The sequence below is a fragment of the Simochromis diagramma genome, unplaced genomic scaffold (genome assembly GCF_900408965.1).
Source record: "Simochromis diagramma unplaced genomic scaffold, fSimDia1.1 OVJJ01000344.1, whole genome shotgun sequence".
NCBI classification, from domain to species: Eukaryota; Metazoa; Chordata; class Actinopteri; order Cichliformes; family Cichlidae; genus Simochromis; species Simochromis diagramma.
The window spans coordinates 4,333,233-4,356,731 of record NW_024387375.1 but is presented as its reverse complement, the minus strand read 5'-3'; the positions used below and the strand labels follow the sequence as shown (position 1 = coordinate 4,356,731).

The window sequence follows — 23,499 nt, the reverse complement described above, 5'->3', positions numbered from 1 at the left end:
AGATGGTGGAGGATTTGGGTACAGGGACGATGGTGGCCATTTTGAAGCAGGCTGGGACTACAGACAGAGAGAGGGAAAGGTTGAAGATGTGCGTGAACACTCCAGCCAGCTGAGCCGCGCATGACCTGAGGACGCGGCCGGGAATCCCGTCCGGACCAGTAGCTTTGCGTGCGTTCACCTTCCTGAAGCACTTCCGCACATCCTCCTCAGACACAGTGTACGCACTGACGTCATCCGCGGTGCGCACACTGTCCAGTCTCATGGTGTTCGCTGCGTCAAATCTAGCGTAGAATACGTTTAGATCCTCACACAGAGAGGCCGTGGTCTGCGGTGTGCTGGTTTTCCCTCTAAAGTCTGTGATCGTGTTTAGTCCCTGCCACATACTCCGAGGGTTGTCAAACTGTTGCTCCACCCTGTCCCTGTACTCACGTTTGGCTGCTTTGATCGTCTCCCGGAGTTGGTAATGTGCGTGTTTGTAGTCCGATGTGTTCGCGGAGGCAAAGGCGGTGTTCCGTGCCGCCAGTGCCGCGCGAACATCTCCGTTAATCCAGGGTTTTTGATTTGGGAAGGATTTGACTGTTCTGGATGGGACGACATCTTCCACGCATTTCCTGATAAATCCACAGACTGAGTCTGTGTATTCATCAATGTCTCTGGCGGCCACGTGAAACATTTCCCAGTCCGCGTGATCAAAACAGTCCCGCAGCGCAGACTCCGATTGGTCCGTCCAACAGTGCACCGCCCTCCGGGTTGGAGCTTCCTGTTTCAGCTTCTGCCTGTAGGCGGGCAGGAGCAGGATGGAGCAGTGATCTGATTGGCCGAATGGGGCGCGGGGGAGGGCTTTGTACGCATCCCGGAAAGAGGTGTAACAGTGGTCGAGTAGCCGATCTCCACGTGTGTTAAAAAGGATGTGTTGATGGAGTTTTGGTGAGACTTTCTTCAGGTTTCCCTTATTAAAGTCTCCGGCTGTGATAAACGCTGCCTCTGGGTGTGCGGTTTCCTCGCTGCTGATCGCGCTGTACAGTTCCCTGAGTGCACGGTCAGTGTCGGCTTGTGGGGGAATGTAAACAGCCGTAATAATCACTGCTGTAAATTCCCTCGGTAGCCAGAATGACCGGCACTTAATCATCAGGTACTCCAGGTCCGGTGAGCAGAAGGATTTGACCGGGTGCACGTTCGCATAATCACACCAGCTGTTGTTGATCATGAAACACACACCACCGCCTCTGCTTTTCCCAGTAAGATCCTGTGACCTGTCCGCGCGGTGCACAGAGAACCCCGGCAGTTGTATTGCGGAGTCCGGTACTTTGTCCGATAGCCAGGTTTCTGTGAGGCAGATCACGCAGCAGTCCCGCATCTCTCGCTGGAATGAGATCCGTGCCCGAAGCTCGCACAGCTTGTTCTCCAGAGACTGCATATTAGCCAGTAATAAACTGGGGTAACGGTGGTCTGTAAGTGCGCCGTCTCAGTCGAACCAGAACGCCAGATCTTCTCCCTCTGCGTCGGCGTTTGCGGCCTCCAGGGCCAGAGAACAAAGGCGTCTCAGGTGAGATGAATGGGGGGTCTGCAAACGGAGCGTCCGTGTTGCAAAACTTGAACTCCGGAAAGTTATAAGAAAGACCGTCTTTTATGTCCAGTAAGGTTTGTCGGTCGTACACAAGGAGACAAGTGCTGCTCGTGAAAAAATAAAGGAAAAGTAAAATTAAACACAGAAGAAAGCCGTTGCTTGGGGGAGCTCGCGACGAGGCTGCCATACTCGGCGCCATCTTGGAACAAACACTGCTGTACCACTGCTTGAAGAAGGTGTCTTCCAGAAACTGGCAGTAGGACTGGGAGTTGAGCTTGACTCCATCCTCAACCCGAAAAGGCCCCACAAGCTCATCTTTGATGATACCAGCCCAAACCAGTACTCCACCTCCACCTTGCTGGCATCTGAGTCAGACTGGAGCTCTCTGGCCTTTACCAATCCAGCCACGGGCCCATCCATCTGGCCCATCAAGACTCACTCTCATTTCATCAGTCCATAAAACCTTAGAAAAATCAGTCTTGAGATATTTCTTGGCCCAGTCTTGACGTTTCAGCTTGTGTGTCTTGTTCAGTGGTGGTCGTCTTTCAGCCTTTCTTACCTTGGCCATGTCTCTGAGTATTGCACACCTTGTGCTTTTGGGCACTCCAGTGATGTTGCAGCTCTGAAATATGGCCAAACTGGTGGCAAGTGGCATCTTGGCAGCTGCACGCTTGACTTTTCTCAGTTCATGGGCAGTTATTTTGCGCCTTGGTTTTTCCACATGCTTCTTGCGACCCTGTTGACCATTTTGAATGAAACGCTTGATTGTTCGATGATCACGCTTCAGAAGCTTTGCAATTTTGAGACTGCTGCATCCCTCTGCAAGATATCTCACTATTTTTGACTTTTGTGAGCCTGTTAAGTCCTTCTTTTGACCCATTTTGCCAAAGGAAAGGAAGATGCCTAATAATTATGCACACCTGATATAGGGTGTTGATGTCATTAGACCACACCCCTTCTCATTACAGAGATGCACATCACCTAATATGCTTAATTGGTAGTAGGCTTTCGAGCCTATACAGCTTGGAGTAAGACAACATGCATGGAGAGGATGATGTGGACAAAATACTCATTTGCCTAATAATTCTGCACTCCCTGTAGAACTTTGAATGCTATTGTTTTCCATGAGTAGAGGTGTGCTAACGGGTCTTGCTAAATAGCATTTTACAGTGTAGTTTGATAGATTATTTTGTGGAATAACAGGTTACATTCCACATACACCCTGACCCTGGGAAAGTCATTGACCAAAAGAGAAAGGAAAAAAAAGTTTGAAACTGCTGACTGTAAATCTTTGTCCTGGCATATTTTTTTTTCATTGCTGTAATTGTTGAAATGGGGCTGTGTTAAAAGCATTTTTCCCTGAAATATCGATCATGTTGATAATTTAGGCTGGCAATACCCATCTCCACTCCTTATTTTCCGTGTCCTTAGGATCACCTGCTGAGGAGGTTGACTTTTTGCTTGCAACCTTCAAGCTTTAGTGAAATTCAGTGATGATTCTAATTGCTAATTTTCATCTATACATACACACAGTTTGTTGAAATTTTAGGTTTGGACAGTCTGATTTAGAAAATATACCACAAATCCCAAAAGATTAGAGACAATAAAGACAAAAGAAAAAAAATACAGGGAGTGCAGAATTATTAGGCAAATGAGTATTTTGTCCACATCATCCTCTTCATGCATGTTGTCTTACTCCAAGCTGTATAGGCTCGAAATCCTACTACCAATTAAGCATATTAGGTGATGTGCATCTCTGTAATGAGAAGGGGTGTGGTCTAATGAATACAGCATTCTGGATAAATTCCAATCTGGCTTTCGTAGAGCTCACTCTACTGAAACTACACTTCTTAGAGTCTCCAACGACATTTTAATGAGATGTGATGCAGGAGAATGCTCCGTTCTGTTGATGTTGGACCTGACCTCCGCCTTTGATACTGTGGACCATCATATTCTGCTAGATAGGCTGAGAGACTGGGTGGGTATATCAGGGGCTGCTTTGAACTGGTTTGAATCCTATTTGCATGAACGATCCTTTTCTGTGGCTACCTCTAAGTACAGTTCCTCTTCTACTTTTCTTGCCTATGGTGTGCCACAAGGTTCAGTTTTGGGGCCTTTATTGTTCTTACTGTATTTACTTCCTCTTCAACACTTATTGAGCACTTTTAAGGACATTTCGTATCACTGCTATGCAGATGATATTCAGGTATATATCTCCTTTAAGCCCCATGATGTTTCCAAGCTACAGATTTTGCACAAGTGCATAGACTCCATTAGATGTTGGATGGCTGGAAACTTTCTTCAACTAAATGAGGAGAAGACTGAAGTTCTTGTTTGTGCTCCTAAAACTTTTGTACCTAGTGTTATGGAAAACTTGGGTCCACTTGCTACATTTGCAAAACCGTCTATTAGGAGCCTTGGTGTTAGTATTGACTCAGCTCTGACTTTGGATGCCCATGTAAAATCTTTGGTTCGCTCCTGTTTTTATCATTTGAGAAACATTGCTAAGCTGAGTCCCATTGTATCGCGCTCCGAATTAGAAATTGTCATTCATGCATTTGTTTCATCTCGTCTGGACTACTGTAATTCTTTGTTTACTTGTTTATGTAAAGCCTCTTTGGATCGTCTGCAAGTTGTTCAGAATGCTGCTGCAAAGCTTCTGACCAAGTCCTCCAAGTTTTCCCATGTCACACCCCTGCTGATTCAGCTGCACTGGCTCCCCGTTAAATTCAGGATCCAGTTTAAGGTTTTGACCTTGACTTTCAGGGCCCTGCATGGACAAGCACCAACATATATAAGTGAACTTTTGCATCCATACATTCCCAGCAGGTCCCTGAGGTCATGTGACCAGGGCTTGCTTGCTGTCCAGCACACGAGGCTGAAAACAAAAGGCGACAAAGCTTTTGGAACTGTGGCCCCCAGATTGTGGAACTCTCTCCCTTTGAGCCTGAGATCTGTGGACTTAGTGGTCGCTTTTAAAAAACAGCTAAAAACCCATCTTTTTAAACTTGCTTTTAGTTGATTTTTATTTTAAGGTTTTAGCTTCTGTGATTTTTATCTTGAAAGGTGCTATATAAATAAAGTTTTACTTACTTACTTACTTACTTACTTACTAATGACATCAACACCCTATATCAGGTGTGCATAATTATTAGGCAACGTCCTTTCCTTTGGCAAAATGGGTCAAAAGAAGGACTTAACAGGCTCACAAAAGTCAAAAATAGTGAGATATCTTGCAGAGGGATGCAGCAGTCTCAACATTGCAAAGCTTCTGAAGCGTGATCATCGAACAATCAAGCGTTTCATTCAAAATAGTCAACAGGGTCGCAAGAAGCGTGTGGAAAAACCAAGGCGCAAAATAACTGCCCATGAACTGAGAAAAGTCAAGCGTGCAGCTGCCAAGATGCCACTTGCCACCAGTTTGGCCATATTTCAGAGCTGCAACATCACTGGAGTGCCCAAAAGCACAAGGTGTGCAATACTCAGAGACATGGCCAAGGTAAGAAAGGCTGAAAGACGACCACCACTGAACAAGACACACAAGCTGAAACGTCAAGACTGGGCCAAGAAATATCTCAAGACTGGTTTTTCTAAGGTTTTATGGACTGATGAAATGAGAGTGAGTCTTGATGGGCCAGATGGATGGGCCCGTGGCTGGATTGGTAAAGGGCAGAGAGCTCCAGTCTGACTCAGACGCCAGCAAGGTGGAGGTGGAGTACTGGTTTGGGCTGGTATCATCAAAGATGAGCTTGTGGGGCCTTTTCGGGTTGAGGATGGAGTCAAGCTCAACTCCCAGTCCTACTGCCAGTTTCTGGAAGACACCTTCTTCAAGCAGTGGTACAGGAAGAAGTCTGCATCCTTCAAGAAAAACATGATTTTCATGCAGGACAATGCTCCATCACATGCGTCCAAGTACTCCACAGCGTGGCTGGCAAGAAAGGGTATAAAAGAAGGAAAAACTAATGACATGGCCTCCTTGTTCACCTGATCTGAACCCCATTGAGAACCTGTGGTCCATCATCAAATGTGAGATTTACAAGGAGGGAAAACACTACACCTCTCTGAACAGTGTCTGGGAGGCTGTGGTTGCTGCTGCACGCAATGTTGATGGTGAACAGATCAAAACACTGACAGAATCCATGGATGGCAGGCTTTTGAGTGTCCTTGCAAAGAAAGGTGGCTATATTGGTCGCTGATTTGTTTTTGTTTTGTTTCTGAATGTCAGAAATGTATATTTGTGAATGTGGAGATGTTATATTGGTTTCACTGGTAAAAATAAATAATTGAAATGGGTCTATATTTGTTTTTTGTTAAGTTGCCTAATAATTATGCACAGTAATAGTCACCTGCACACACAGATATCCCCCTAAAATAGCTAAAACTAAAAACAAACTAAAAACTACTTCCAAAAACATTCAGCTTTGATATTAATGAGTTTTTTGGGTTCATTGAGAACATGGTTGTTGTTCAATAATAAAATTATTCCTCAATAATACAACTTGCCTAATAATTCTGCACTCCCTGTAGAAGATGGGGTTTGGAATCAGAGTGAGAGAGAGAAAAAAGAAGAAAAGAATTAGAAAAGAGGGAAAAGAAGTTGAAGTAGCAGTAGTTACTGTTTGTCAGCATGGCTTTGTCTGCCAGCATGCTACAGCTCCAAGATACTGGACCAAAGCCAGCTAATTCTGGCCAGAAACACACACAGGTTCTCTCGCTCTCTCACTCACTCTCTCTCTCTCTCTCTCACACACACACACACACACACACACACACACACACACACACACACACACACACACACACACACACACACACACACACACACAGACTCTCTCTCTCTCTCTCCCTCACTCTACAAGCACACACATTTGGCAGAAAGACTGTTGGGTCACGGTATAAACTGCCTCTCCCTCTTCCTTTCTTTTCCTGATCTTTTGTCCTTTCCTATTCCCACTTACCTATTTACTTGTTTGTGTGTATGTGTGTGTGCATTTCCATGTAGCAGGAGGTGTTGGAGATAGCTTTGGATCAGTGTGGCCCATCTACTGACAGGAAAATTGCCCTGATAGACAAGAACCGTGACCTTTATTTGACCACCGTGCGTCATCTTGGACGAGAACCCAAAATCTGCAAAATTGGTGAGACATGGAGGGAATGCACTTAACAAGATCGGTGATGACTTTCTTTGTTTTGTGTGTGTGTGTGTGTGTGCGCGCGCGTGTGTGTGCAACTAAGGTTAGATTACTGTAATAGCTGCATGCATATTCTATCTTTTAGGTAGCATGGTTCATAGTATGGCCTGGAATGATGCTGCTAACATCCTGTGTGGAATCCAAGACAACCAGCTGACAGTGTGGTACTACCCAAGTGTTGTCTTCACTGACAAGGAATTATTACCGAAGACACTGTGCATAAAAGATGGCAGGTAATTTCCCTGGGCTTTCGCAAAGCCCCTGGTGTGACTAATTAATAAACAATTAGTGTCTATGCTTTGACACACTGGGTAATGCATTAGTGAGAGTGATTGGTCATAGGCCAATGAGTTGTTTTTCAAAAAGAAAGGTTATTGTTGTTACAGGTAGATGCAAGTGGATGTAAAAGGAAAACAAAACTAAGGTTCCAGTAGGATGTGAACCAGCATCTCCTGGCTGTTAATTCTAATAGATGTCACACCACCAATCCTCCAACCTCCTTATGAGGACTTGACACTTCTATTAAATGTGCCTGTTAATACTCAGTTGCCAATTTAACCATGTCTGGTGCGTCAAAGCACCAACTCTAAAAACCACCTTACGTGGGGAGATTCTAGATGTTCTGACAGAGAGGTATTATGCAGTACAAGAAATGGGGATGAGAATTAATTGGTGACTTTAGCATGTAACAGCTGATACCATTCACCAGAATGGCGAGTAAGTTCCTATTACAAAAGCAGCAAAAGGTTATATTCAGGTTTAAAGTTGGCCAGAGTAGATAGAAGTATATAAGAAAACCTCTCAGTGCCCTTGCATTTTCATCTGAGAGGTTTCTGGAAAAGATGTCAAATATGAACTAAGAGCAGAAATGGAGGCAGCTTTTCTGTACCTTTTAACTCATTCTCCAAAGCAAAATGCATATGGCCAACATCTATCAAACTGTGCAAAGCTTTCTGGCCAGAACTCCTCAGCGTTAGCCAGCATTGAAGGCAGAGTGCCTGCACTGTCAGTACAGGCAATTGTAAACTATACTTGTGTCTGCTACACTAATCTGAACACTTGGTTGTAAACCTTTTGTGCACATTTTGGACTCACTCACTGGTTTTATTATTCCTGTTTAGTGCTCAAGCAGGCAGAAATTTGAGGAACACCAAAGTCTAAGTGGCAAAAGCTAATAAATCATCAGAAACTGCAAATTTTTGAAAGTTTCTCTTTAGGTTTGTTGGATATACACCAGCCACTTTATTAGATATACCTGTTCAACTGCTGATTAACACGAATGTCAAATTGGCCAGTCACGTGGCAGCAACCCAGTGCATTTACATATTTAGACATGGTCAAGGTGACCAGCTGAAGTTCAAGCTTAGCATTGAGAATGGGGAGAAAAGTGGTTTAAGTGACTCTGAATGTGGCATGGTTGCTGGTGCCAGGCAGGCTGAGTATTTCAAAAGCTACTGAGATGTGTCAGATACTATCATGTCAACATGTACCAAAATCTCAGAAGAATGTTTCCAGCACCTTTGAATCTGTGCCATGAAGAATTAAGCAGATCTGAAAGCAAAATGGGACCTAACCCAGTACTAGCAAGGTGTATCTAAAAAAAATGACCAATGATGGTGTTCTACAGGAAGCAGGCCGCCCTAAGAACAGTACAAGTTACAGTGGTACCATGGCTGTTGGGCCATTTTATCAGGTTTACATATGCCGTGCTTGTAGAGGAAACTGGTAAAATCTGCACTGTTAATGAGTCTGTCGAAGCAGCGTCAGGAATCATTTACATGTTATTTATGCATAACAAACTCATTTTTCCCTCTGCCCTCTGTCAATGCAGTATTTACTGTAACAAACTGTGTGTGTCTTTGCAAAGTGAATTCAGACGTGCACCCCAAGTTCTAAACTACATTGGCACCAAAGTGACATTACGCCAAGGAGATGGTTCATTGGTGTACAGCAGTGTACTACCCTTTCCTGCCCTCCTGCATGAATACAGCATCTCTGCGCGCTGGGAGGATGCACTGCGCCTCTGCTGCTATGCAAAAGTAAGATACTGGAAATGTCTTTTACTCTTTTCTACTTGTGTCAGTGATTTCTATATGTGCTTAATGTAAGTGATGTGACATCATTGTACAATTGGTCTCAGTGTTTGTAGAACTGTGTATGTCTTTGCATTAGCTGTACAAGCAAAGCCATAGTGAGCATTAAGTTTTAGCATTGATTACTACATTTCTTTCACGTTGTATTTATGTTAGCAGTTTTGTGGTAGTGTTAAATATCCTCCAGTCTTGGGGCTCTGGTACAGTTCAGCTTCCCATGGCGTATGTCACGTGTATGCATGGATAATATGTCTGAACCAGAAAGTAGTAGACAGGTTTATGGGACCTGACCAGCAGGCTTTAATTAGCTTCAATTAGCCTGGTGACTCCATTTACCAGATTAACCCCCCAAACCTCACTCATAAATACACACTCTGCTGCATGCATGTGTGGATTTTCCAAACATATTACTCACACACACTGAGCACAGTGTGAGACTGTGTCTTTGCTTAGGCAATGATGCAATAACCACAAGCTTGGAGAAACGGACAACAAGTAGCAAAGGGTGGTTGGAACAAAAGGGATGGAGAGAGGCACCAGTTTTAAGAGCTTTTTCCTTGACCCCATCCTCTCTGCTTCTGGTAAGAGTTTGGTGGCTTTTCCCAGAACCACAGTTGTTGTCAGTAAGTGCTCACCTGACAGGAGTCAACAGAAACATGTTATAAATTAAGGCAAGAAGCACAGACCTAACATACAGTGACTAAAGTTTATAACCTAACAATTAAGTAGGCAAAAAAAGGTTTATTTCATGTGAAATTGTTTCACGTGAAGTTGTGTTGTCATGTTTACGATCTCTGGCAAGTCCTGCCGATGATATTTGTTGTTTGCAGGAGTGGTTTCTAATTGGAGCTGTTTTTCTTAGTGATGGATACTGAAAAAAGCAGGAGATTACAGAGTGGTGACTCTGGAGTTCAGCTTTGCTCAACTGCTGGCCCATTTGTGGTCAAATTTTAATTAATCCAGCTGCAGGAAATAAAGTGGTGACACATTTGTTTACATTTATAGTTGTTTTGTACTGCAAATACCTCCTGTTTTTGTGTGTGTCATGCATGTTTAAAGACTTGGTTAAAGTATGAGTAAAGTGTACCAGAATGCATTGAAGATACAGTTGTACTCTATCCTTATGCCCACTGATACATCCTCTTTTCATTAAGTGCTTTTTTGCTAAACATGTCATTTGTGAATGTGGCCAAAGGACTGAATTTTTACTTCATCTCTCCGTAGCAATTGGTTTCTAAAACTAAGTAAGTAACAGCTCAGCTGTTACTTGGTTTATGTCCACCAAGATGAGATTTACAACATACAGTACTAGGCAAAAGTCTGGAAAATTGGAAATGCAGTGCAGTGATTCATTGAAACATGTGCAGGATTAAAGGGAGTTTTTGCAATTTTAACCAGCTTAAAAGTCAGTATTTGGTATGACCACTTTATTCTTTGACACTCTTAGTCAAACTTTCTTGTCTAGTCTTCAGGAATAGTTCTTCAGGCTTCTTGAAGGACATTCAAAGCTCTTCTTTGGCTGTTTGCTCCCTTTTATTTTATCGTCTATCTAGATGATCCCACGCTGCTTCAGTAATGTTGATGTCTGGGTTTAAAGAGACCAATCCATGACTGATAGTGTTTCATCTGTGTTTTTCTATCCCAGTGTGTTTTTATTGCATTGGCATTGTTATGATGAATAATTAAGCTGCTGCCAATAAGCTTTCCAGACTCTTTCAGATATTTTCAGATGTTGCTCATCTGCTGTAGATGGTTTTTTTTAGGCCTGCAAGTTATTTTGTCCTCCACTTGTCCAGTTTCCTTTTTTTTTTTTTCTAAAGCACACTCTGCAGAGATGCCAAGTTTTTGGCTAATAGCTCTTTGGGATTCACTTTGGTGGTGCAATTATACTATTTTATGTTTGCCAAATTGTGTTATCTTTGGCATTTTTCATAGATTCAGCAAAAGAAAAGGGAACAAACTATGTGTTTTTATTACAGGCTGCTGATAGCAAAGGGTGTAAACACCACACCGGTTCCTCCCTTGAGTTAGGTGCCTTTTTTATGCCATAGGTCGATATTAATTAAAGAAAAAAAAAATGGTTTCATTAAAAGATGCTCTCTGCTGTTGTTCCCTTTATCCCTAGGACCAATCTTTGTGGGCATGTCTCGCTGGCATGGCAATGGCAAACAGAGAGCTGACTACTGCAGAGATGGCTTATGCTGCCATCGGAGAGGTAAGAGCATTGCTTATTGGCTAGTTCAGCTAAACACAAGTGTTGTAAACCACCAGAAAACCATAAAAAAGAAAAATTCAGTGAAACTTCAGTGAATCTGTCAGTGAAAAGAGATACTGTATTTCTAGCTTCTCTCTTTGCATATCTGCTGCTTCACCTCTTTCAGTTACCTAGAGTTCAATACATCAACTTTCTAAGGGAGCAGCCATCTAAGGAGTCATCGTTGGCCCACATGCTGCTGTTCAGTGGTCAGGTCCAGGAAGCTGAGGCTGCTTTCTTACAAGCTGGTCTCATCTACCAGGCCATACAAGTCAACATTGACCTTTATAACTGGGAAAGGTATAATTCTGTATATATGTGTTCATGTTGGAAATGTACAGCTAGTAAAGGGACAGTATAAGCAGTTTTGGGAGATTTTTATTCATGTATGTATTTTTTGTATTTTTGGCTGTGTAAGGATTTTGTTTTATGGAGGTAGTCTAAACTTAGGTTTTAAAGAGTTAAGGTGAAGCATATTTTTTCACAGAGGATGCATGTCTGTCTGCATCATGTCATCTTGTGTCCAGGGCATTGGAGCTGGCAGTTAAACACAAGACCCATGTGGACACTGTGCTGGCCTATAGGGAGAAGTTCCTACAGAAATTTGGCAGGAAGGAGACCAATAAAAGATTCCTGCAGTACTCTGAAGGGGTACGTTATGGTGGCCTGTCTTGCTGCACTGTATAAACTGACTTAGTCAGCAACACACTGGAAACATTTTTAGCTGTGGATGGTGTCTATTTCTAATTATTTCCCATGGGTTATCAACTTTGTTTGCTCTGCTAATACACTCTAAGTGGCCTTAAAAAAAAAAAAAAAGTTGGTTTAGGGAAAAACTATGTTACCTTAGCATTTCTGTTTACCATCCAATCAGAAAAGCCTACAGCATTAAAATGCAAAAGGAGGCAAATCTCTAGCTGCACCTGACCTATTTAATCCCAAATATTGCTTGCAGTAGTGTTACTGGAGTGGTTATCACTGCAACAATGCCTAATATTATAATTATAGTCTCAAAGTGCAAATACAATAAAAAAAAAAAAGTTCCATATAATAAAAAGAATCACAGAGACTCTGTTGGTTTTAAAAGGTGGTTGAGATGGTTAAAACCTTCTTGTAAACTGGTTAAAGGAAAGAAAAATCCATTCTGATTACCGTTTGACTTTGTTCTTTCTACACTTGCCGTCATGCCAAAAATGTTTAGGTATATATATGTACAGTTTTTGTTTTGCTTCTGTTCACAACCACAGTGGAGTTTGGCCCCATTGTCAGAGGCTCAGAGTTAATTTAGACAGACGAGTAGTTAGACGAGGCCTGTTTCCCTGATATTTCATTACAAATGAGGCAGGCATAACATCTGAAGCTGAATCAAAGTGCAGTCCCTCTCTCAAGACTCTTCACGCAAGTATTAAAAATGCTTAAAATAACATAATATGTAAAATCATGTTAGTCTGATCAGTTAATTTTGAGCCTCTAAAAAATGGGGACCATCTGTAAAAATGGCTGTAATTTATAATAAACTGATGAATAAACTGTTAACACCAAACTTATTTGTTAACCCCTTGAATTAAAGCTGAAAGTCTGAACTTCAATTACATATAGTTTTATTTAAAATCCACTGTGGTAGTATAGTGAGGCAAAACTATAAAAATAGTGTCCTTTTCCAAGAAATTATGGACCTAACAGTGTCTACTCTTCCCAAAAATGCTAGCTTCCAAGATGAACTGATCTTCTGTGGACAGTTTGTTTTTAATCCAACTCTTAAAAAATTGAGAGCGACACAATAATGGAAACTACTGGACTGTGTAGATGGTAAATATCCATCTTTAATAGGATGATCAAACATGTGCCAAAGAGATAAGACAGTTGTTTTGGGTTTTTTTTACACATCTAAGACTCTTCCAGTTTGTAGTGTTGGCGCATACAATAACCAGACCGTACTAAATCATATCCCATGTAAACAGCTGACCCCGAAAAACTCAGCAGTAGGTAGGATTTCAGCCAGACTGCAAGGAAAAATGTGTGCATGTGACTTCAACCCATGTGATCACCACTGGAGGTTAAAAAGCACCATTATCATCCTACACGACCTTCCCAACTCCTGTAAATTGTTCAGTAAACATTTCTAATTTTAAAAGTGTTTGCAGTACTTACACTAATTACTCTTAAACAGAAAGAACCTACTGTAATGCATTACAAGTTACTTTCTACTACCCGAGCTCAGCCAGCCTTACAGTTTGGAGGGATTTACAGACGATCTAGCAGCGTCTTTCTTAGCGTATCCGAGACTAACATTTGAAAGCCAGTGTTTTAAGACGCTTACTATAACTTGTTTTCCTTCTCTTTTAATGGGGGATAACTCCCATTACCAAATGCTTCCCGGAACTGTTTATCAGTTAAAATAGTGTTTCTTACTTTCTCATTTCATCTCATCTTACTGTGTCTTCCAGGTTGAAGTGGACTGGGAAAAAATCCAAGCAAAGATAGAGATGGAGTTGTCTAAAGAGAGAGAGCGAGCTGCTAACACCTCTGTGAGGAGCAGCGTGGCCTCACGCCGTTAATTTTTTAAAATGTTTTTTATTTTTTTTAAGAGGGTCATGTCCACAATAAGTACAGCAAGTACGATTACCTTCATGTAAAAACCAAAACTGAACAATTTTGAGATTTTGTGATGTCTGTGATGCCTGACTTACACTACACACATAGTCTCGTCAAGTTACATATAAAGCTTTAAACAAAATCGCTTATGTTACTGTTACTGTGGGTGGCTGATAACAGTTTTTTAAGGCTGTCTGTATTTCTGACCAACAGACCTGTGGCCTTCCTGTTGTAGTGACTGGTTTTGAGTGAATCAAGTTTAAAGTTAATCTGTTTTCATTAACAGTTAAATAGGTATACGCATTCATCTGTAAACTTGTATGAGTGTTATTTTTGTCATGTTTCAGTTTGTTTTTTTTACATTAAAATATATTTTTATAGTTTACACATTTATAGTGTTGCCTTGTGGAAACACGAGAATGTCCATTAATAAAGCATGTGAACCATACTGTATGTATTGATCCAAAATGTCCTGTTTCTTTGTTTTCCCCTTTGTGTCGTGACACTTTACTGGTTTTATACAAGGATCAGGGACTGTCTTTGAGGTCTGAGATTTATTTTAAGCTTTGCACATGCACCCTGAAGGTATTTCTGTGTGCATGCGTGTTCTCACAGTCTTAAAATAATGCAGGGCTTCTCTTTTTAAATTGTTCTTGTATTTCCTCCGCTGCTGAGGTGTGAAACAGACCGCTTGCCACGGAGCTCCACCCCCTGGTTGGCAGAGGGCCACTACATCATCAGCCTATTCATCTCCACTAGTGGTCCAGGAGGATGAACATCTTTCTCAGGGCTCTTCAGAAAGGGCTCCTATACTATGTCATGAAGATGCAGATGGATATGGTAGAAAGTGAACAAGATGAAACAGTGAGTGGCAACAGACACACATCACAGAAAACAGTAGGAAAATCTCTCTCTTGGGTTGGGTATCTCTTGCTGCTTTCTTTTTCTTAGCAGCTTTCCTGCAGTTTTGGTCACTTCACTTCTAAAAGCCTTTTTTTATTTCTGTCTTTCCACCAACTATCTATCTGAACTAATGTATTTTTAAGAGCAGAAAAAATAAATCATTAATTAGTCATTGAGGTTAAAGCTAGTTGGGTTCACTGAACATCTTCCGTGTTCAAATTCCATATAATACAAGAGTAGTGACGATTTTCCTGTAATTTAACACAAAGTAAGTGAGCATCATGTGCTTGGCGTCAAGCACGCTTTATCCAAACAACTCCTTCACCTCAAACCATAAAGATGTGAGAAAACAGCTAAATGGTGGAACTGGATGACCACGTTTCACATCCATTACTGGGAGTGGCCACACACAATAAACAGCAACATGTGAAATCAGTTCATGCTTTCTCTTAAACCATGCATTGCGTGATATACCTGATTCACTCAATTCCACGCCTCTACCTTCAGCCATATCTTAATGTTAAGAATATAAAAGTCACATTTAGATTAGACTTTCTATAGTTTTGAGTCCCAGTGGCAAATATCTTACAATGAAATGGTCAGTGTAAACATTTTATATTTTTGAAGCTACACAGCACACAGTGCCAAACAGATGCTCTTCTTTTATTAAACCATTGAAGTGTATATCTATATTCAAAGACTGGCTGGTTCTCATATATTAAATTGATAGCCAAGCTCTCCCAAAAATACACTTCCCGGATGTAATGCAGAATTTATGAAGAGGATAGAGAAGGATAATGCTCATTGATTTGACGTTTTGAAGTTTGTCTCTTCTTTATACCAGAGAGCAATACGATAACTGAATTATGGGCTCTGATTCAAAACCCACTGAGTGTACCAATACTGTATTTATCCCTGTGTTTTTATAGATTTGCATCTCCCATGAGCGTATATAACTATCCTCTCCCCTGAGAGAAGACATACAGCTTTACTGTTGATGTTTACAAATGGAAGTCAGTATATAGTGAACTACACTGACTAGGAAGGAGAAAATGAAACGCAACAATCACACTTCTCATGGGTTTATTAGCCCTCCAACATGGCCTCATGCCGCTCAGGGTCTCAGATCCTTTACCTCATCTACCCATCAGTGGTTGTTTTAGTCTGGATTTAATGCTTTTAAGTCCAAACTCCAGCCGCCCACAAATGTCCCTCAGGAAAAGAAAGCCATCAGTGATCACTGCTGGCTCTGCCATTATGGTCAGGCGATATGGGTTTACAAAAGCCACCACAATCACACTCAGACTTTTAGAGTTGGGATCAACTCAGGGTCTCTAATTGTAAAGGCTAGCTTTACAGATACGGTTCTGCATTGTTCGGAATGATGAAAGATGAGCACTGTGGAGCTTCTGGGATAAATCAGTTTAGTCGATTTGATAAGCTGATGGTTATTATCTGCTTTACACCTGCTCTTGTATCTTTAATGGGATTTAATTTGGTACACTGTTTATATACAAACACCTCTTTTCATTTCTGCACAACAAACTGAAAACATTCGTCCATCTTGAAGTTGACGGGCAAATAAATTGAAAAGTGTTTTCTTTCAGTTCATATGTAAAAAAAAAATGCAGATCTTTCAGAACCTTCCATTATTGTAAATTCGAAATGATCCGATACTGTTCGTACAACAAAAGACGTTTGGCTGGCTTACATCCAGCAGTAATGCAGATTCTCATTAGAATTTTTGGCCTGGCCCTAAAGATAAGACAATACGATATGGAGAGTGTGACTATTTACCAGACACCCAGTCAATCACAAGGTAAAGAAATACTAAATCAACATAATTGCCTTTTCAGTATTATAACATATGTATGGCATTAATTCACAAAAAGCATGTTTTCTCAAAATCTGCTTAGTTTTCAGATGAGCTAAAGTGTAACTTCTTGTTTCGTTAGGACAGTTAGCATCTGCAAAAGCAGACTTGAAGGTATTCTCATCTGGCATCTTCAAATCCTTCTGCTTTAACAAAGAAAGTACTACATTTTCTTCAATGCCGCGTGTCAGCTAGTATTTTTCTGTTTTGCTCTTTGGGACAGCAGCTATCTTCTCTGACATGCCTTCATAAAAGTGCAACTTTAGCTCTTATCAGTCTGGAAGCTGTAATCTCATTCATATTTTTCTTCTTCTTGAGTTCATAAGCTGGGACCTGGGGCAGTAAGGCTTCACTCACAGGAGAGATGTCAAGCATCGAGCAGGTCATTTATATAATGCTCATCTATCAGCTCCCAGTGAAGTGTGTATGTGGGGGTAGATTGCTGCCTTCATGCTGATAAGCTAGACTCCAGGGCTGGCTGGTTTAAAAAAAAAAAAGTGTCTCAGAAAGAATTATAACAGATATTTGCCTAATCCTTTCTCTCTTTCAGCCCATGTCTAAGGGGACTGAAAAAACTATTTTCTTTTTTTGGATGCAAATTTAATAAAGAAAAGGCTCTACAAAATAATATGAGAATTTTCCAGGTTCGGCAGTATATTAAGCACTAAGAGAGGACCTCAGTTTGACAGGAAATCTGTTTCATGCTGCCGTTAAATTGAGGTGCTGAAGTTTGAAAAAAGCTTAATGCGATTGTACCGGAGCCAATTTAGCTATTCCCAACACAAAGCGCCTCAATTTCAGCCTCCTCCGCTTACTTTATAATCTGCTTTCCATAACCCAAGCGGTCATTTGCATACAAAAGGAAAGCAGCTTCCTGTTATCTCAGAAAACACGTAGTCCTGCATTCTCAGCCTTCTCTTTTATTCTTTACATTCAGGAGTATAATTGCACTTGTTCGTTGTATCTCTGCAAGATTTTTTTTACCCTGACTATATTAAAATAAGAATAACAATGTTTCTGTAGTCTTGCCCAGTCTCCGTCAAACAGAGTTGGATGTCCTTGGGCTCTGAGGTCCTGAGACCTCCAGGGCAGCCAGCCTCTGGTCTCCGGATCTCGGTCCTGTTGCTCTCCCTCTGCCCTGGCCGCCACTCTCGTTTTCGGACAACAAGTTCTCACCGGACCGGTCTCTGTGCATGTCTTGCATGCTTTCCTCATAGGTGGGCAAATACTTAACTTCGTCATAGGCCGGCAGGTTTGGAGAGGCAAAGCCCCCGAGGTTGTATTCGGGGTACCGCTCCAGCAGGGAATCCTGGGACGCCGATGTGTGTCCGTGAAAGAGGGACGGCTCCTCGCCGCGGTCGTGGTGCGGGTGCCGCCGGGGCCGAGGGCAGATGATCCGCTGGATGAAGTAGCCCATGGCAAAGAGCAGCAACAGGATCAGGATGCCGGACAGCTTCCGCGTGAACCAGCCGACGTTGTCGAAAAATGCGTGGATGGAGAGCTGGCAGCAGCTCACCTTCGAGCTGGCACTGGTGTTCCCTGTGACGGTGGGCGGACAGCAGTGCTGGTTGACGCCGCACTGGACCTCCCCGCAGCTCTGGGCGGCTTGACATGCAGAGATCAGGCATGCCGACAGAAATGTGCCAGTGTATGCTGTCCGGCCGCCGCCCGGCACACGGGGCATCATTTCGGGATCCCCCAGGATGGAGCAGCTATCGGCGCGTCTCCAGTACGCACGACGTCGTATCGTTAAGTCCGCTCAGGTGTTGCAGGACTGCCTTTCCTTCCAGCTGTTCGCGAAATATGTGCTGTCACAGCTTCTGCAGCGAGGAGCGGGACAGCAGGTGCCCCCCCTCCCCCTGCTGAGGACGACCTGTCTGCTTTAGTATGGGCGATCGGAGTGGAGCCACCTCAGTGTCTGAAGGCAGCAGGGATGAGATTCATGAATAATCTTACATCATTATTAGGTGAAGATATCTTTATTGGGTCCTAGCATGTCCTTACACCAGATAAACCCGCAGATAGCCAGCCTGTGCTCCTGGTTACATATTCTGCCTTAACCTGAAGTCTCCTGCACAAAGACACATGCAATCTCACCAGTTTTCAGACATCAGCAGCCCCCCTCTCTGATCACTACGTGCAATGTTTGCTGCAGAGCATCATGATTTATACTTTAAAGATCCAATAAAGAATGCTGTAGATGTAGGAGGAGGGGTGACAAGAGGAAGGAGTGAAGATATTGTGCCTTTGTACCTTGTAAAATTTAAACAAGTCTTTGTTCTAGTGATAGATTGAGAGCAGAGGTCCTTAAGCCAAGGAACAGCAGCAATACTGCAATACAGAATTACTTAACTGCAAGTAAACATCCTGCATTGGAAATGTAGGATAGTGCAGATTATGTACAAATTCACTTAACAGTAATATGAATGATAGAAGATACTATGAAGTATTTGTGGATGAGTAGGATATCAGTGTTGGCTTTGGTTAAGGTGGAGCTAATGTTTCCCATATTGTCCCAAGATCATCATATGTTTCTGAACTCTTTAGGCTAGTATAAATTAATAGAAACCTTTTATAATGTAGAGAGGTAAACAGCTGTAATATCTGAGACTGATGCGTCCCCAGATGCCACTTTATGATCCATTGCACCCGAAAGACTTTAAAACTGTCCCATCACTGAATTCTGAACCAGGTAAAAACCAGCACTGGTGAATGTCCCTGACACAAGGCGCCAACAGCTCCAACCGTCTCATTAAAAATGCAATGTGGATTGTAATGGCTCCCATTAGATGAGTGTCTGGATTCCCATTAGTTCAGTATCACCCTAGAGAACCATGTGTCTGCAGCATTGAAGAACATAACCATAAAACTAATTCCTTGCTTTAAACGATAGTCTCTGTGCCCCGTGTGTTAATTTATGCTAAAGATGTCCCTTTGGATAACATCCAAGAACAGCGGGCTCACTAAGCTGCTCCTCAAGTCCTGAATATTAACTGATTAATTAAACCACTCTGCTTAATTTGTTGTCTTGCAATGAATTAGCGACTTGAATAATTTTCCACCGTGGTTGTATAGATCGACCAGCATCATTTTTCAAAGGCCTGTTGTCCTTTTCTTTTTCTCTCTCTTTCTGCGGTGAATAGCATTTATGATATTAAGACATTACAGGGAAGACTACAGCCTCTGATTCTATTTTAAAAGACAGGGTTGTACTGATAAATATAAGGACTTTAGAGTCTTTTGCAAAGTCTACATTGTTTAAATTGTGGTGAATCCTTTTAAATTAAAGGAACATTTCACCCTGTCTTCATGTTACTGTTTGTTACTGATAGTCAGTCTGTATTCCTCTCTTTCCTAAACAAGGCCTAATGCACAATACACCAAATCCAATTACTGGACCATTATGACATGAAATTCAGTAGAAGAAGAGCACCATGCAACCTAATTTATGCAGCATCGTATTTCTTTCTGTAATCTACCTCAATTAGGGAAATGTGATCACAGGGCAACTTTCCAACCAAATAAACAATCAATAGCCTGTGGACCATGGCTCTGAGAGTTCAGAAACCCTTCTCAGTTCTCCCCTGTTTCGTTTTTCCAGCAAGTCTGCTTCTCAGGAGGGCTCTTATTGACAAGCACAGAGAACAACTGCTATTTTTGATCACAGCTTTCACTCTGTGCAGTGTCTGGAAGGCAGAAAAATGCTGCAACCTGTACAGTACGGAGGAAAAACTGTGGATATTTGGCTTTTAACTGACTCAAATCAAGCCAATTTGAGCAACTATATAGATAAGAATGTAAATAAATCTTTTTATCCTGAAGAAAAATCAAAGTGTAAAATGAATTATTTATTTATTTTCACTGTTCATCTGCACGATTGCCTTGCCCCCCCCCCCCCCCATTTTGTCTTTTCTAGCAGTTTCCAGTAAACACATCAAACCAATTGGAGACCACTACATCCCACAGGAAGCATGAAAATAACATTCACCCCCCTCTTTCTAACGCATAGTATATTTATAGTTTGGAATATTTGATGTACACAAGTAGAAACCCCGTGTTCCTGTTGGGTTAACTTGCACAAAGTCTCAGCCTCCTGTATGGCCAACAATCGCTGTGATAACACTTTCACTATTCTATATCACTGTAATAAATACGCCGTCCTGTGTGCTTCCATTAATCTGGCACAAAGGTCTCTTGTGTTGTGCTTAATAATTCAGTCTTGTGGGGTCCATTAGCCGTGTTTAATGATGAATGGCAACGTTCATTTTCATGTGTCGAGGATGCTGATGTACGGCCCGCCCAACATTCAATGTCACGCTTATCATGTTTGCATTAATTATGAAACAAAGAAAGCCTTGTCCGGCCTCTGGCTTTGTTAATGGACCCACTGATGGTTCTGGGTTTCACTTTATTTGCTCCAGAGCAGAAGTCACAACCTCAGGGTTACTGCCCTGAGATCAACTTCAGCCTCCGTAGCTTCTTTTCTGCAGTATGTATGGAAACAATGAGATTTTTCTTTCTTTGAATGATAGCAGTGTTTCAGGTCCACAAATATACATTATATAAAGGATTTCTTTCTGTGTGATCGTACCTAAGAATAGCTGCGTCTGGCTTTGCAGACAGGGGAGGATTGATGCATAAGTTTTAGCTTGTTTAACATATTAGTGTATGAATTCGGTATCTGTGCAGGATATGAGTGTGGGTGTCATCAGTGTCTGTGTATTCCCATCAGCTTGAACTCTAATAAAAAGCAGGGCCTGCAGTCAGTGAAGATTGTGTGAATCCAGAAAGTCCCACACCGCAGCTATTTCACACCCACATACTTCCTCTAATCTTATCGCTCTGCTGGCTCGGAGGTCTTAAAGTGTACGGACTGTGCGTGTTGAGAGTATGGGGCAACTGTATTTATGTTTGAGTTTGTTTGTGTGGGTGTCTTTGTATGGTTTCATTCTTTCTCGTTTTTTTTCTCTTTTTTTTTTTTTGCATAACTGGACAATGTGGTAGACAGAGACACGAGAAATGGAGGCGAGAAGAGATGACGTGGCACAGGTCACGGGACAGACTTCATTTGAAATACACCATAGTGTAAACTTTGCGCCTTTGAACAAGCATGTGGTAACAAATATACTTGAGGGAAAGTGTGTGCCTTAACGAGCACCTTAATGTGGCTTGCTCTCCCAGCTTTGTGTAGTTTTTGGCAGGGAGATGAATCAGAATCCAGACTTCCTCTGAGAACGAAGACTTAAAGAAATCCTCACCAGAACACAGAGGGGTAAAATCCCTTCTCTGTCTAATGGGAATTACTTAGTGCTCTTAGTAAGTCAGATGTTTGGAAGGTTTGTGCTGAGCCAAGCTTTTTTTTTCACTTTATAGTGAATAACCATATAAAGCTGCCCTTTTGATGGGTAATAGCATTAATTTATTTGACTCAGCATTGTTGCCTTCTTTGAAAATTTAAATATTTTATGTGCAAATGCCCCCTCCACAGCCACATAAGCACCGATATTCTCTGTGTAAAACAAAAAAAGTATTAATTATGTGTTACTTTCACTCTACAAAGAAGAAAAATGTTTTTTTTATTCTTTGAAGGTGACTTTTTTGTTCTTCTCTTGCATTAAGTTTTGTATGATTATCTAGCTGAGAGGGTGGGAGATTGCCATTAAATTCTCAGTGGCTTTCTGTAACCACACAGTTAATGTTTGATTGGATTTCACATATATCTAATGTACACACATTCAACCTCAGACATATTTAACTGAGAAAGTTCTTATCCCAGGGAGGTGACTGTGGTGTATTAAGGGGGAGCACAGCTTTTCCAAACCCACCCACTTTTTTTCCGCCCTATAAGATAACCCATGTACCACCCAGCTGCAGATGACTCAGTTACTGTTACTCACATACACACACAAGGCAGACACCTGGGGGTTAAATATAGGATAATTTTACCATTCCCACATGTTCTGAGTGGGCGTGGAGGTCAGAGGATTTTTGACCCCCTGCCTCCACACCCCTGCGCTGAGACACACTAAAAGGAGGAGGTGGTCTGTGTCTCAGAAGGTGACTATGGCTTTCAGCACTTTTACCAAACGCCCACATTATATCCCAGGATTCCTTCTTCTCTTGCCCCTGAAAACACAGTGTTCCCTGAGGGAACTCTCAAAATAAGGCATTAACAGCATGGAGGGAAAGCGGGATAGATAAAAAGAGAAAGAGGCCATGACACAACACACATTATACAAAACGCTGACGGGCTTAGTATAGAGCAATAAGTACATAGACTGTGTAAGCAATGGGAGGGTGTAAACTAAAGCGACAGGAGAACAGAAGAAGGGTCACCTAAAAACTTGTAACCAAGCTCCCCAGAGGCCATGCAGACACTAACTTCTCTCACACCCCCCCTCTTTGCCTAAATTATGACCTCCATTCTTCTGCTACTTCCCAGCATGCAGTTTTACAGATGTCCAGAAACAGGAAATGTGAAAATGTACAGCAATTTAAATCATTCTCCTCTGGTGACGGAGGGACAAGCGAAGATTCCCAAATACTTAGTATGCGTAGGCATCAAATCCAAACAGCATCAAGGACAGATACTTTTCTTCTTAGAAAACATGCAACATGCAAAGCCTTCAGAGATTTCCATGATTCCCATGTCTTTCACAAACAATAAACAGCAAGAAACCAGACACTATGGACTGAACTTCCTGGTTATTGAGGCCATTTCTCAAACTCATTAAGTGTTTATTTGAAAGCTCTCAGTGTGTTTTTGTTCTATCTTCCTCCCCCCCGACCCCAGCCAATGGCAGATGGCTGCCTCTTCCTGAGCCTGGTTCTCCTCAAGGTTTCTTTCCGTTAAGTGGGAGTTTTTCCTTCCCACTGTCACCAAGTGCTTGCTCAAAGGGGGTCATTTCTCTGTATTATTGCAGGGCCTTTACCTTATAATATAAAGCACCTTGAGGCAACTGTTGTTTGAATAAAAGAGAAGAGAACTAAATTGAAATTAAATTAATTTCAGCATTCGAATA

At 41.9% G+C, this 23,499-nt stretch overlaps 2 protein-coding genes across 5 annotated transcripts in view; one reads left to right on the top strand and one right to left on the bottom strand.

The window, feature by feature from the left end:
* The window catches only part of ift80 (intraflagellar transport 80 homolog (Chlamydomonas)), a 48,952-nt gene extending 34,790 nt beyond the window's left edge, over positions 1-14,162 (top strand). For 2 of the 4 annotated variants that reach the window (XM_040009272.1, XM_040009270.1), the window contains exons 14-20: positions 6,570-6,705; positions 6,845-6,992; positions 8,627-8,798; positions 10,978-11,067; positions 11,234-11,406; positions 11,634-11,757; positions 13,554-14,162. In XM_040009272.1, coding sequence (XP_039865206.1) covers positions 6,570-6,705; positions 6,845-6,992; positions 8,627-8,798; positions 10,978-11,067; positions 11,234-11,406; positions 11,634-11,757; positions 13,554-13,664 — 954 coding nt within the window. In that variant the 3' untranslated portion in view covers positions 13,665-14,162. Of the gene's footprint in view, positions 1-6,569; positions 6,706-6,844; positions 6,993-8,626; positions 8,799-10,831; positions 10,879-10,977; positions 11,068-11,233; positions 11,407-11,633; positions 11,758-13,553 lie in introns of those variants that run through there. The other 2 variants (XM_040009273.1, XM_040009274.1) reach the window with 2 other exon arrangements.
* Positions 14,163-14,314: 152 nt separating this feature from the next.
* Positions 14,315-18,567, bottom strand: LOC120719845 (uncharacterized membrane protein C3orf80). Its single transcript, XM_040009380.1, has one exon. It carries the CDS (start codon positions 18,162-18,164, stop codon positions 17,517-17,519), a length of 648 nt encoding a protein of 215 aa, XP_039865314.1. The 5' UTR covers positions 18,165-18,567; the 3' UTR covers positions 14,315-17,516.
* Positions 18,568-23,499: the final 4,932 nt, after the last annotated feature.